Source organism: Eubalaena glacialis, chromosome 2 (genome assembly GCF_028564815.1).
Source record: "Eubalaena glacialis isolate mEubGla1 chromosome 2, mEubGla1.1.hap2.+ XY, whole genome shotgun sequence".
Taxonomy (NCBI): Eukaryota; Metazoa; Chordata; class Mammalia; order Artiodactyla; family Balaenidae; genus Eubalaena; species Eubalaena glacialis.
The window spans coordinates 109761135-109775019 of record NC_083717.1 but is presented as its reverse complement, the minus strand read 5'-3'; the positions used below and the strand labels follow the sequence as shown (position 1 = coordinate 109775019).

Sequence of the window (13885 nt, the reverse complement as noted above, 5' to 3'; positions counted from 1 at the left end):
CTCTGTCCTTTATGACATTGATATTTTGTACATATATTGTCTATGTTGTAGGTAGCTTTATATTTTTGGCACAGAATATCAACCAAAGAATTTTAAAAAAAACAGTTACTGAACGTTTTTTGGGAGAGCATCTTTCTTTCAAAAAGTTTATGTACTATGGGAAAGAAGTGTGTTTTTGTAGGAAAAAGAACATGTGCTTTGACTTACAGACTTAGATTTAAATTGCAGTTCTGCCACTTTATACCTCTGTAGCACTGGACGAGTCACTTTATCTCACTGACTCTCAACTTCCTCAGCTCTGGGTCTTCCCTGGCAGTCCAGTGGTTAAGACACCGTGCTCCCATTGCAGGGGGCATGGGTTCTATCCCTGGTCAGGGAACTAAGATCTCGCATGCCACATGGCACGGCCAAAAAAAAAATCAATTTCCTCAGCTCTAAAAGGGTATAGATAAAGTGGTGACATAAAGAAATGCAATGAAGTATATAAACAGAGCTAGAATGTCACATAATGTATATACAGTGAATGGTAACTAACAATATTCACTTCAACAGACTTCAAGTTCTGAGAGGATGACTGCTCTTGCCATATTCCGTTGTTAAATACTTCTAGTCTGTAGAAGGCAATGGAGAAAAGGCCAGTCAATTAGTTGTCACATTTTATTCTTTTCTTTTTTTTTTTTTTTTTTAGCTGCACCGGACCTTAGTTGCGGCACATGGGATCTTTAGTTGCGGCATGTGGGATCTTTTAGTTGCAGCATACGGGATCTAGTTCCCTGACCAGGGATTGAACCCAGGCCCCCTGCATTGGGAGCGTGGAATCTCAACCACTGGATCACCAGGGAAGTCCCTGTCATGTTTTATTCTCTACTTAGATGTAAATATCACCTAAGAATTCCTTGCATTTCATAAGTGCTGCATATCTTCTTATCAAGGGTACAGAAGCCCCTCTGAATTTTTCCTCCCATATTCAAGCTCTGCAGTGTTTGATACTTTGCAGTTGCTCTTCATTCTCCAAACTTACTAAGTACAAAATAGTAATGTTCAAGGAATCATTTACAGGGACAGCTTAGTATTTGCTTGTCAGTTGGTTTACTGACATAACCTGTGTGCTGAATTCACTAGAATGTGGCATAGTCAAACCTGGCTTCTTCCACTCCAGAGTTGGTGCAAGAAACACTTGGCAGCTATTAAAGTGCTATTCTTTGCAGTTATTTGGTATAATTTGCCACAGAAGTAAATTCCAGGAGGTAATATCTTTGCTAGGTTGTACTCTAGCATGACTGAAGGAGTTCATGCTAAGGGCCAATGGTCTCTAACCCAAGGTGATTCTCTTGGCAGCCGGGAAGACTTTCAGCGGATTCCAGAACTTGCCATCAACCCATTGGGGGACCGGATCATCAATGCCTTCTTTCCAGAGGGGTGAGTCCCTGCATATTTATTGGGCTTCCTTTCTGAGGCTAATCTGGAATGTTGCTATCGGTTGGGTCATCTCAGACCATGATCCTCCTGACTATATTAGGCCTCTCTAACTCAATCATATCTAAAATATCTCTACCCTCATCCTTGTTTTAAACTTCAGATAGGTCTATTAGCCCATCTTCAAAGTTGTCTTTAATTTCTGTTTATCTTTGATGTAAAACTAAACATTTTTAAAACTTTTATTTGGAAATAATTTCAAATTTACAGAAAAGTTGCAAAATTAGCAAACAGTATGAGGAACACCTGTGTGTCTTTTCCCAGAAGCATCTGTTGTATTGTTAACATTTTGCCTCATTTGTGTATGCTCTCTGTCTCAGTCCTAGCTAATAAAAACATCATTCAGGCCACATACATAGTTACTACAAATTTCCTAGTAGTCACATTTAAAAAGTAAAAATAAACACGTTAAATTAATTTTGGATAAACAACTTAAATTAACTTTGGCAATATATATTTTATTTAACCCGATATATCCAAAATATTATTCAATATGTTATCAATATTTTAAAACTATTATTACATTGTATATTCTTTTTCATATTAAGTCTTTGAAATCTAGTATGTAATTTATACTTACCACACCTATCAAGTGCTGTAATAATATTAATATAAAATATTATGTATTCTTTTTTTCCAGCTTTATTGAGATGTGACTGACATATAACATTGTATAAGTTTAAGCTGTACAACATAGTGATTTTATATATGTATATATTGAAAAATGATAGCCACAATAATATTAATTAACACATTCATCACCTCACATAGTTACTTTTTTCTTTTTTTTCTCTTTTTTATTTTTTAGTTACTTTTTCTTGTGATGAGAACTTTTACTTCTCATAGCAACTTTCAAAGATACAATTCAGTGTTGTTAACTATAGTCACTTTGCTGTACATTTTATCCCCAGAATGTATTCATCTTATAACTAGAGGTTTGTACCCTTTGACCACCTTCATCTATTTCCCTCATTACCTATTGTATTCTAATATATTACTGATATTCCAATTTTATCAGTTTATCCAACAATCTTTTTAGCATGTTCCCTTCCTCCAGTATAGGATCCCAGTCTGGCTCAGTTGTCATATCTCTTTAGCCTCCTTTAATCCAGAACATTACCTTACTTTTCTTTTACGACATCGACTATGGATATAGTTCCCCTACCACACACACGCTTTCTCAAACAGATTTAGGTTTGTGTAATGTAAAACTAGGCTTTTGATATGCTTCACTAACCTAATACACTGCCTTCAAAGTGCTGAGTCGATATTTACTGATTCAATTAGGTACCTTTTCCTGAATAAAGCTTATCATATAATCTTGTTTTAAGTAATCTCTTTAACAATGTCTTCCTGGTTCCTTGTGACTTGTTTATATGACCCAGAGGACTTTAAAATGTTATCTGGTTGCCAGTTCTTAATAATGAGACTAAGTGTCAGTGAGTACACCATCAGGTAAAATATGTGGAGAGGAAATTTTAGAACTCTGAATTGAGAGCAAAGGAATTTGCAAGTTGAGAAGATGGTCACTCAGTAAATTTGAGTGACAGTCAAAGGGGAAGACTAGCAGCCAGTTCATGTGAAGACAGGACTCAGTCAGACTGAGACCTGCCCTTTTCAGACGAGATCGGGCGTGTTCAGGGTGGTATGGCCGTAGACCCTGCCCTTTTCAGATTCATATTGACCATGAGTAATCACCTACACTTCCTCATTTTCTGATTTTTTTTTTTTCTCTCCCTGAAATGCCCTGTTTGTTTCAGGTGTGGTTTTAGTGCTGAATTCTCACCTTTTTTCACTTCCTTTTTTTAGCCCTTTCAGAGAACTGTCCAGAGATAACTTTCACTGCCGTTTTGTATCCAAACCTTTTGCAATGAAAAGTAAACCCCGTAGAGTCATTTTGCCAGCTTTTTTTTTTTAGTGTTCCCTAGTCACCATTGATTATTTGAAGAAGCAGCTTGTGGAAAGCTGTTTTATAAAGGCCAGACCACCTTTGTTGTGACTACAGTGTCGCCTGTCATCCTTTTCACTGATCTCTTTCTTGCTAAGGACACAATGTGTGCTGATGTACTTGAGGTATATATGAGGAGGCTGAGCATGTCGCTGGGCTACACTGCTCGGCTCTTAGCACGCTGCACCTCTGCTTCTTGCTCTAATCAGATACAGGTATTTGGCTTCTGGGTTTTTTGTTTTTCTCTGGTCGTATTTAGGTTCAATTTGTTTTTAAAGAATGAGATTTGAAAGTAGGACATTGGTATTTAGTTCCCTTTTACTCAGAGACATGCCAGTGATATATGTACTCATTTATCTGTTTTTTCTGGCATGTGACTCAGATCTTATTACACATTCCTTGATTCCTCAGCTCTTAACTCACATTTTTTAGAGATAACGCTCCATTAGCAGTATAGCTACTTTAAAGAATGAAAGGTCATTCTTTTGAGTACAAGCGGCTCACAAGCTAGCCTTTGAACTCTACCTTTAGAAGGTCTCTGATCTCTGTGTTTGCTGGCACTTAGGAGACCCGACATACCACATCTGTTCAATGGGGGCAAAGACTCAGGTATTTTTAGGTAACCACAGGAACCAGGCAACCTGTTCTTTCCATGACTGTCTTAGATAAATAACTATGTCACATGGGACATTCTTTTTTAATATTAAAAACATTCTTTATTCATTCAAGTTTTAGAATTATTTCTTACAGGGTTACTGATTAGCCTGTGGTGTGATAAAAAGATTTTCTCTAATCTTAAGTACCCAAAAAGCTTTATACACAAAGAGGTCTTTCAAAACATTTTGAGGGAAATATCTATCCAATTATGAGGGAATAATAAAATCATGATACAGCCACACAATTATTATGCAGATGGTTAAAATGTTTCAAAGTGTTTATACTGATTGTAGACATGCCTAAAAGTTTTAAAAAAGCAAGCTACAAAATTATGCAGTATGTTCACAATTATCCAAAAAACATAGAAAAATTACTGGGAGATATATTAACAATGATTGTGATTGATTGGTAGAACTAGAAGTGGTATTTTTCTTTTTACTTTTTATCAAATTTCCAAAAATGTATTTATTGTTTCTATAACGAAATAAACTTTATTTCAAAAGCAGCTTTTACATAATATGCCTTAACGTTAAAATATCACTAGGTACATGTGACTGCAGGGGAGACATGAGAGGTGGTTAGGGAGACACTGGGTTGAAATGACTTAACTTGCTGTTTGCTGCAGAGTCTGAAGCCAGTGAGTTCAAGTTCTGGCTTGTCTGATAGCACAGCCCTGCTGCTACTTAAAATCCTCTCTGGGAAAAGAGAAGTAAATTCAATAGGTAACTGACTCTGGTAAGTCCTGTTACCTCTCTAAGTCTGGTTAATAATTTGTAAAGTAAGAATAAAACCTCACAAGCTTGTGGCAAGACTTAACTGAAGATATTTTATGAGCCCTAAAGTACCGTGCGTATGGAAAGAGACCTCATTAAATGGACTTTCAGGCCACTCTAGCTAAACCTGTTAATGTATTGAATTCATAAGAAATAATCACCTTGCCTTGACTGACAAGATGTTCTTTTTGTTATCTTTCCTGATCAGAGAAGACCAGGTAAACTTCCGTGGATTCATGAGGACCTTGGCTCATTTCCGACCCATTGAGGATAATGAAAAGAGCAAAGATGTGAATGGACCAGAACCACTCAACAGCCGAAGCAACAAACTGCACTGTAAGGAGATAAAGTCTTCTGGCTTAAAATATTTGCTTTTCATTTCTCCCAAATCATTTATTTACTCATTCATTCACTGAACAAGCATTTATTCAAACATAGTGGTTAAGAGCTCAGACCCTGGAGCTAAACTGGCTGGATTTGATTTAATTAATTAATTTATCTATGTATTTTTGGCTGCGTTGGGTCTTCATTGCCATTCACGGGCTTTCTCTAGTTGCGGCGAGCAGGGGCTACTCTTTGTTGCAGTGCACGGGCTTCTCGTTGCGGTGGCTTCTCTTGTTGTGGAGCACGGGCTCTAGGTGCGCAGGCTCAGTAGCTGTGACGCACGGGCTTAGTTGCTCCACAGCGTGTGGGATCTTCCCGGACCAGGGACCGAACCCTTGTTCTCTGCATTGGCAGGTGGATTCTTAACCACTGCGCCACCAGGGAAGTCCCAACTGGCTGGATTTGAATCCCAGCTCTGCCACTTTTTGGCCCTGTGTCTTTGGGCAAGTTACTTAAAATCTTTGGGCCTCAGTTTCCTTTTCTGTAAAATGAGATATTAAGGGGTTTCAAACAGGAAGGTTGTGAAGATTTAATGACTTAATATATGTCAAGTACTTCAAACAGTGCCTGGCAATAAGAGTTAGCTGCTAATATATCCTGTGTGCCAGGCACTGTGATAAGTGCTAGAGTGACAACAGTGAGAAAGACCCATCCCACCTTAGAATTTGATAGATACTGGGATGTGACTTAAGTAGGGGTGGACAGCTAGGTTAGTGCAAGACTTAATTTTTGTCCCCATGCCTCTTGCCACCTTTCCTTGGATACTTGTTAGATTTCCCTCTGCCCTTTGTCGATTCATGTATGATATTCCCTAATCCCTTACAATACTTCTCCAAGAAATTAAAATTAAATTTCTCTTTTCATTCAACACAAGTTGAAACTGAAATTGTATTGAACTGGGGACTTCCCTGGTGGTCCAGTGGTTAAGACTCCGCGTTTCCACTGCAGGGGGCATGGGTTCGATCCCTGGTCGGGGAACTAAGATTCTGTATTCCGCGTGGCGCAGCCAAAAAAAAATTGTATTGAATTGATTGAGCCCGAGCTTCTCTTGCTTGGGTGCACAGTGAAGTCTATGAAGCCACAGAATAAGTGGGGCCCATCAAGTTTTTACTGAACGATTTAAAGAAAAATTAAAAGGCTTTTTAATATTGAAACAAATATAGATAATACATTACATACATTTGAAATATAGATAATACATTACATACATTTGAAAGATAGTACATGAAACTTAAACTTTTAATTTGTAGCGCTTGGGCCGTATCCCCAGATCTCCCTTGCTTATAGGAGTGTGAGTTCACTCCTCTGTTAGTATTTCAGGTAAAGAGTTTGAGAAGTACTGAAATAAGTTTTGTTGTATAAGACAGGGAAGATTTTTGAACCAAAATAATAAAACACTACTTTTCTTTACCACAGTATCATATACCTTAATGAAGAGTGGAAAACTTAAGTACAAAGAAAACTAAATATAAAAGAAAATAGAATTCTAATGAATTGGTCTCAAATTTATTGGATACTTTATGTTTATTAGTGAATTTCACTTTCTTCTTTCAAGACTAAATACTGTTTGAGACAAAGCCTTGTGTCTTAATGTTTTATGAGTTTTAGTATATATTTATTACATGTTTGCCTGATGCTGGCATTAGTATAGTAGAAATTTTCTTATCTAAAATGTTGTCAGAACAGGAGTTGATCAGTAATTGAAAAAGTCAGCTAAAGCATAGAATCATAGAAAAGAATACATGGTTTAACATTTTAATTTACCTTAAATTATTTAAAAACACATTCACTGGCCAGTCTTTAGATGTAGGACCAAGAGTTGTTTTCTTTTGTTTTGTTTTGTTTTGGTAAAGTTCTGCTGATGGGAGGTGTGTGACGTTTTTGTGTAGAACACATCTATAATGTATAGTCTAAGGTTTCTGGTTGCAGTTTCTTTTCAGTGGAAAGAGAACTTAAAGGTACTTATAAAGCATTCTGAGAATAGAATCTTCCTGCTGTTTACATTTTTTCCTTGATCTTTTGCAGTTGTCCTTCCACACATACTTTAGCAACAGTTTGGTGGGGTTCTTCTTCTTCAGTGCCTTAATATTGAGTCTTTCAAAAGCAGTCAATCTAATATTCATTTAAAAAATAACTTTCTTTTCACACGTTTCATTTCTTATAAAATTATATAGTTTTATGAAAAATACAAATAGCACAGTTCTAGCACAGTTGACACACCTGACTCTCGGTAAGCATCCAACTCAGCGGGTGGAGTAGACACTCCAGAGTCACCCATTGGCTACAACTATGCAGTGTGCTGCCACATCAGCTGGACCGATTTGCAGAGGGGAGGGGGAGCATCTGTGAATCCAGTGAGTTGGTTAAGAAGACATTTAAGAAACATTCTGTGCTAGGGACTTCCCTGGTGGCGCAGTGGTTAAGAATCCGCCTGCTAATGCGGAGGACACGGGTTCGATCCCTGGTCCGGGAAAATCCCACATGCCGCAGAGCAACTAAGCCTGTGCGCCACAACTACTGAGTCCGCGTGCCTAGAGCCCGCACACTGCAACGAAGAGTAGCCCCCTCTCGCCACAACTAGAGAAAGCCTGTGCGCAGCAACGAAGACCCAACGCAACCAAAAATAAATAAATAAATTTATTAAAAAAACAACATCCTGTGCTCTACGAAACTATGCTTCCTTTTCTAATCCAGGATTAGAGGAGGCTTTAAAGGTTATCAGGTGTAACACAGACCTGTTACCTGAATTCCCTCTACAGCCTGGGCTCTACTTTTTTCACGTCACGAATTCCCTTGGCAGTCTGGTGAATCCTGTCGACCCCATCTCACAGTGTTTGTGAATGCATAAAATGAAATACATAGGATTATAAAGGAAACCAATTATATTGAAATACAATTAACAAAATGTTAAAACAACTTTGTGATACAGTAATAAAGGTGTTTCTTTATTATACGCTAAGTAACAGGATGTGACATTGGAGCCCTGTGGCTGTGGAGCAGCTCTGTATCTTGAATGTGGTGGTGGTTACATGAAACTACATAGGTGATAAAATTGCATAGAACTACACACACATGCACATACACACATGGTGAAATCCAAATAAACTCTGTGGATTGTACCACTGTCAGTTTCCTGGTTTTGATGGTGTATTATAGTTATGCAAGATGGTACCATCAGGAGAGGCTGGGGTGAAGGGTATATGCAAAGTCTTGAGATATTTGTACACCCACATTCGTGGTGGCATTATTCACAATAGCTAAAACAAGAAAGTAACCCAAGTGTTCATCAATGAGTGAATGGATAAGCAAATTCATTAATTCACATTGACCCTAAAGAAAATATTCCAGGTAGCATTAGGGGATTTGGTAGTTACTTAGTGTATCAGTGAGGATGCCTTCAGCTGACTCAGCTGACTTCAACAGTAAGGAGATGTATTATCTCACTTTACGAGTGAGGTGGGGCAAGCATCAGGGTTGATTGTGATGTCAAGGACCCAGGTTTTTCCTATTGCTCTGCTCTGCCATCCTTCGGGTCTGTTTCATCCAAAGGCATGGCTCCTGATGGTCACATGGTGGCTTTCAGTGGCAGTTGGGCTATGTGCTTCCCTATTCATATCTGACAGTGGGGAAAGAAAGACAGAGACAGAGAGACAGAATGCCCCCTGAAGCCATGGATGAGCTTCTTTTAGGAAGGAAGAAGGCCTGAATGCCACCGAAATGGCAGACTTTAGGGTGAGATAGAATAGTAAGTGCTGTGCAAGTTATGCATGGTTTTTACCATTACTTTAGTCTTGGCTTTCAGATCAACTTTTATAGGAAGCTGAACATGAATTAGAATTCTGTTGCATCCTATATGTTAGGATCACATTCATGTAAGTAGACCAGTGAAACCAGAGCTACAGAGGAGTCCTGGATGTCTTCTTCTCTGTCTGTATTTTGGTTTGCTCTGAATTTCCCACAGAGCTGTGGAAGCAGCAAGATGGCGCGTCTTGTTGTAGACTGAGAGCAACTGAACATCGTACACCTAGCAACACATTTGCCACTAAGGCAAATTTGTTTATAGTCCATCTTCCTCAGAGAATAGTCTCTTCGGGGACTCTGAGAGCATGCTTTGTCCTATTTCTTTTTTATGCCGCAGTGAAAGAATGTCAAGGACAATCAGCAAGGCTGAACTGTACGTATGTAGGCACAGGCCCAAGCACACATAGTACTACTGCTCTGTTTGTCTCCCAGGAATGGTTCCCTTATTGTTCTCCTCTTCAGGTCAGTGAGGTTATAAAGTCTAATGTGGAAGGTACAACCCATCTTAGAATGCTCCAGGGCATGGTAAGCTTCCTTTTTGATGTTCTAATTGTCCTCTTAAATAGTTTAAGTTTTTTATAACACATAATGAGTAATGTGGGAAAGGAGTCTGCATGAAGGTATTTTATCTGGACGATGAGGAATATTGTTGAAGTGGCGTTTGGGAGAGTAGCCAAGAAGAAACTGAGCAGCATTATTCACAACAGCCAAAAGGTGGGAGCAACCCAAGTGTCCGTCAACATGAATGGATACACAAAATGTGGTATATACATACAATGAAATATTATTCGGCCTTAAAAAAGGAAATTCTGTCACATGCTACAACATAGAAAAATTTACTTATGCTAAATAACAATAAGCCAGACACAAAAGGGTGAATATTATTTGATTCCTCCTCTATGAGGTTCCTAGAGTAGTCAAATTCATAGAAAGTTGCCAGGGCCTAGAGGCAGGGGGAAATGGGGAGTTATTAATGGGTCAGAATTTCAACTGGGGAAGATGAAGAAGTTCTGGAGATGGATGGTGATGGTTACACAACAGTGTGAAAGTACTCAACTGTACACTTAAATTTTATGTTTACTTTACTATAGTGTTTTTTTGTTTTTTTTTTTAAAGAAGTACCGTGATTAAAATGTAAAGGTTTGACTGAGATCATTCATTTGGTCTTTCATTAAGCAAATGTTTGAGCAACTGCTGTATGCCAGGCACTATTTTAGGCCCAGGATACAATGGTGCATAAATCAGATAAGGTCTTTGCTTTCAGAGATCTTACAATGTAATAAGGGAGATAGACTACATGGAAAAAGACAAGTGAATAAACAGGATTTATGATCGTGGCAAGTTCTGTGAAGGAAATGAATAAGGTAAGATGAGAAAGTGATGGGGGAGGGTGTCACTGCTTTAGAATGAGTGGTCAGGGAAACCTCTCTGAGGAGTTGAAACCCTAATGAGCCAACCATGCCAAGAATAGCAGAAGAGCGCTCTAGGCAGAGGGGACAACTGGTGTAAAGGTCCTTGGATAGAAATGAGTGCTTGGTGTTCAGAGAACAAAGAAGCATTATCAAGAAAGAAGTGAGTGGTAGGAGAGGAGGGCAGAGAGGCGACGGCAGGTAGATGACACTGATTGAGCTCTTCCTGTGTGCCAGGCACTGTTTAAAGTGCCTTTTGTGTACTAACTCATTCAGTCCTCACAACCCTATGAGGTGGATTCTGTTACTCTCATTTTGCACCTCTTGGGCAACTGAGGCACAGAGAGATTAAGTAACTTGCTCATGTAGACACAGCTAGTAAGCTGTCAGGCAGGACTCGGCAGAGTTAGAGTCTTTATTTATTTATTTATTTATTTATTTATTTATTTATTTATTTATTTTAACATCTTTATTGGAGTATAATTTTCAGCTTTCTGTAAATACTTTGGCAGAAAGGGATGTAAGTGTTTATTACAGTTACCCCCCAATTAAGAAATTCAGAAACAGATATTTATGGGTTATATAGCAAACAGATTTCCATCGCAAAATCTTTAGTAAATAACACATTTTATGGTATTTTAGAAAGATGACAGCATATGCAGAAGAGTGTGTGTGTGTATGTGTGTTTAGTTTGGGGAATATATATATATTTTTTTCCATTCATCTGTTTTATTTTTATTTTATATTGGACTATAGCTGATTTACAATGTTGTGTTAGTGTACAGGTGTACAGCAAAGTGATTCAGTTATACATATACATATACCTATTCTTTTTCAAGTTGGGAATATATTAAACACACATTCCTTTAGGAACACTTATGATCCTTGCCTCCTTCCCCTTGGAATCCAAACCTCCTAAGCATATAAAGTCTCAAATTTGATAAAGATAGTTACTCAACTAACCAAATTAAAGAAAACAGACAAACATCAGAGAAAGTCTCTCCTAGTTACTCCCCCTTCCAGAATTTTAATATTGTGCCTTACAAAAAGTAAATTCGATTTTTCTAAAAGTTTTACTTAGACTTTTAGTGGACTCAGCATGTACCCCCCCCCCTTTTTTTTCTTTCAGTGGAGGCAAGGGGTGATGTTTAAACTTTTAGATATTCATCCATGTTCTCTTGCCCTTGTACCTAGTATTAGCTCTGCCTGGAATGCCACCCTTCATCAGATTTCTGTTTGTCTTTCAAGACCTTGTTCAAATGTTACTTGAACCAGAAAGGCACAACTGCTATATGCTTTGTTCCCTCGTATTTCATATGTATGATAGCACTTAGACTGTATTAAAGTGCATAGTGTGTGTTGCTTTCCTCTACTAGGCTGTGGGTTCCAAGGACCAGATCTAAATCTGTATATCTTAATAACTCTAAAGCTGGATTTGGGCCTCTTGATATTGGCAGTACCTACTGAAAACCAAAAATCTTAGTGGCATACTTGAAGTGATTCAAAGCCTCAAAACTACAGTATATTCAGCTATAATTATAAGGTAGTCACTTCCTCAGTGTGATTTGTCACAGTGCCTATAAAATCATCCAGTGTTACCACACTTTTCACTTGGTGGCCCTTCAGGAAAATGGCACTCTCTGAATGATTTTTGCTCTTCTGAATTCTCTCTGTCAGATATCCTAGTTTCTAAAAGGCTTATCTATTGTTAAAGAGGGAGAAGCATGAGAAGGCCAGGACACCATCAAATTCTTGGCATTTCTATTTGACACTGAAGTTCTTTACCTTCAGGATTTCCAAGTAGTTGAGGATTATTTGAAATTTGACATGAATTTGCCGAAGTGGTCATTTTTCCAGAGTAATACTTTGTGTAGTCACCTGTTTGGTTGCCTCTGTGGCTCCTATTGTTGGCTCCCCCTGAGTGCGGTGCACGGTAGACTTGGGCTGTGTGAGATGGCCTAACTGACAGAGCCACTTACGGGTTTTGGATTTTTTTTTTTTAAACATTCTAAGTTAAGAAAAAGGACATTAGACTTATTAAGTTTTTGATTTGTGCAATGAAGGGCCATACTTCATCCAAGCTAAGATGCCATCAATTATGAGATGCATCCCAGTTTCTTAAAAGTTACAATGTCTTTAAAAGCTCTACAGGTAATTGCAGTTGCTTTTGGAAAAACTATTAATTCATTGTCAGTTTTCTGTCAGGTGTCCTTTATATATTTAGTTCCTTGAGAAGGGGCAAAACACTATTGAATTTCCACTAAATTCTTGTTTTTTCCTACCAGTTGCTTTTCGACTGTATGACTTGGATAAAGATGACAAGATCTCCCGTGATGAGCTGTTACAGGTATGTGGGAGAGCTCCCATGCACACGGATAACTTATTCTTGTGGGCAGGAATAGTTCTTTCCTTGAGTAAGCATTTATTTAACACCTGTTGTATGCAGAGTCCTGTCCTAGATATAAAGCAGAGCGGATGACCTGAGGAAACTTGAAATGGCTCCTTGAGTTCTCACAGATGTCTCCACTATTTAAAAGCTAACTAAGTGCAGACTGGCACTAAACTATGTGAGATGGTTTAGATCAGATAGTTCATTTATTGTCAGTTTATTGGTAATTCTGATGACACGAAGGTAAATGCTGCTGTTTCGTATGTCCTTAGGCCTGATGTAAGAGTCAAGGTATTGCTGCTGGGACAATGTAGCTGAGCCACTACTCACTCGCCTTTGTTGCTCCCCGTAGATAATTCCCTGTTCTAATAGCAGTGACTGGCATTTCATCCTATTAGCATTGCCGTTCTCTTTCTCCCCGCTCCCCCTTCCCTAAATACAAGTTTAGGTGGGGAGAAAATTCTCCTTTTTTCTTTTCTTTTTTTAACATTTATGAATCTTTAGGGACTTCTGGCGGTCCAGTGGTTAAGAATCCACACTTCCAGGGCTTCCCTGGTGGCACAGTGGTTGAGAATCTGCCTGCCAATGCAGGGGACACGGGTTCGAGCCCTGGTCTGGGAAGATCCCACATGCCGCGCAGCGACTAGGCCCGTGAGCCACAATTGCTGAGCCTGCGCGTCTGGAGCCTGTGCTCTGCAACAAGAGAGGCCGCGATAGTGAGAGGCCCGCGCACCGTGATGAAGAGTGGCCCCCGCTTGCCGCAACTAGAGAAAGCCCTCGCACAGAAACGAAGACCCAACACAGCCAGCAATAAATAAATAAATGAGTGAATGAATGAATGAATGAATGAATCCACACTTCCACTGCAGGGACACAGGTTCGATCCCTCGTCAGGGAACTAAGATCCTGCATGCTGCGCGGTGCGGAAATAAATAAATAAATAAGTTAACTAATTAATTAATTAAAGGTATTTAAAAAAATATTTATGAATCTTGAGGACCCTAGGGGGCTAACACATTCAGGAATTTCCATGGGGAGATTTCTCTAT

General features: G+C 38.8%; 1 protein-coding gene across 1 annotated transcript in view; it reads left to right on the top strand.

Annotated features, from left to right (window-relative positions):
• The window catches only part of CHP1 (calcineurin like EF-hand protein 1), a 36385-nt gene that overhangs the window by 16606 nt on the left and 5894 nt on the right, over positions 1 to 13885 (top strand). Inside the window, exons 3-5 of the mRNA XM_061180475.1 lie at positions 1339 to 1419; positions 5063 to 5190; positions 12734 to 12795. Of these exons, the coding sequence (XP_061036458.1) occupies positions 1339 to 1419; positions 5063 to 5190; positions 12734 to 12795 (271 nt within the window). The remainder of the gene's footprint in view (positions 1 to 1338; positions 1420 to 5062; positions 5191 to 12733; positions 12796 to 13885) is intronic.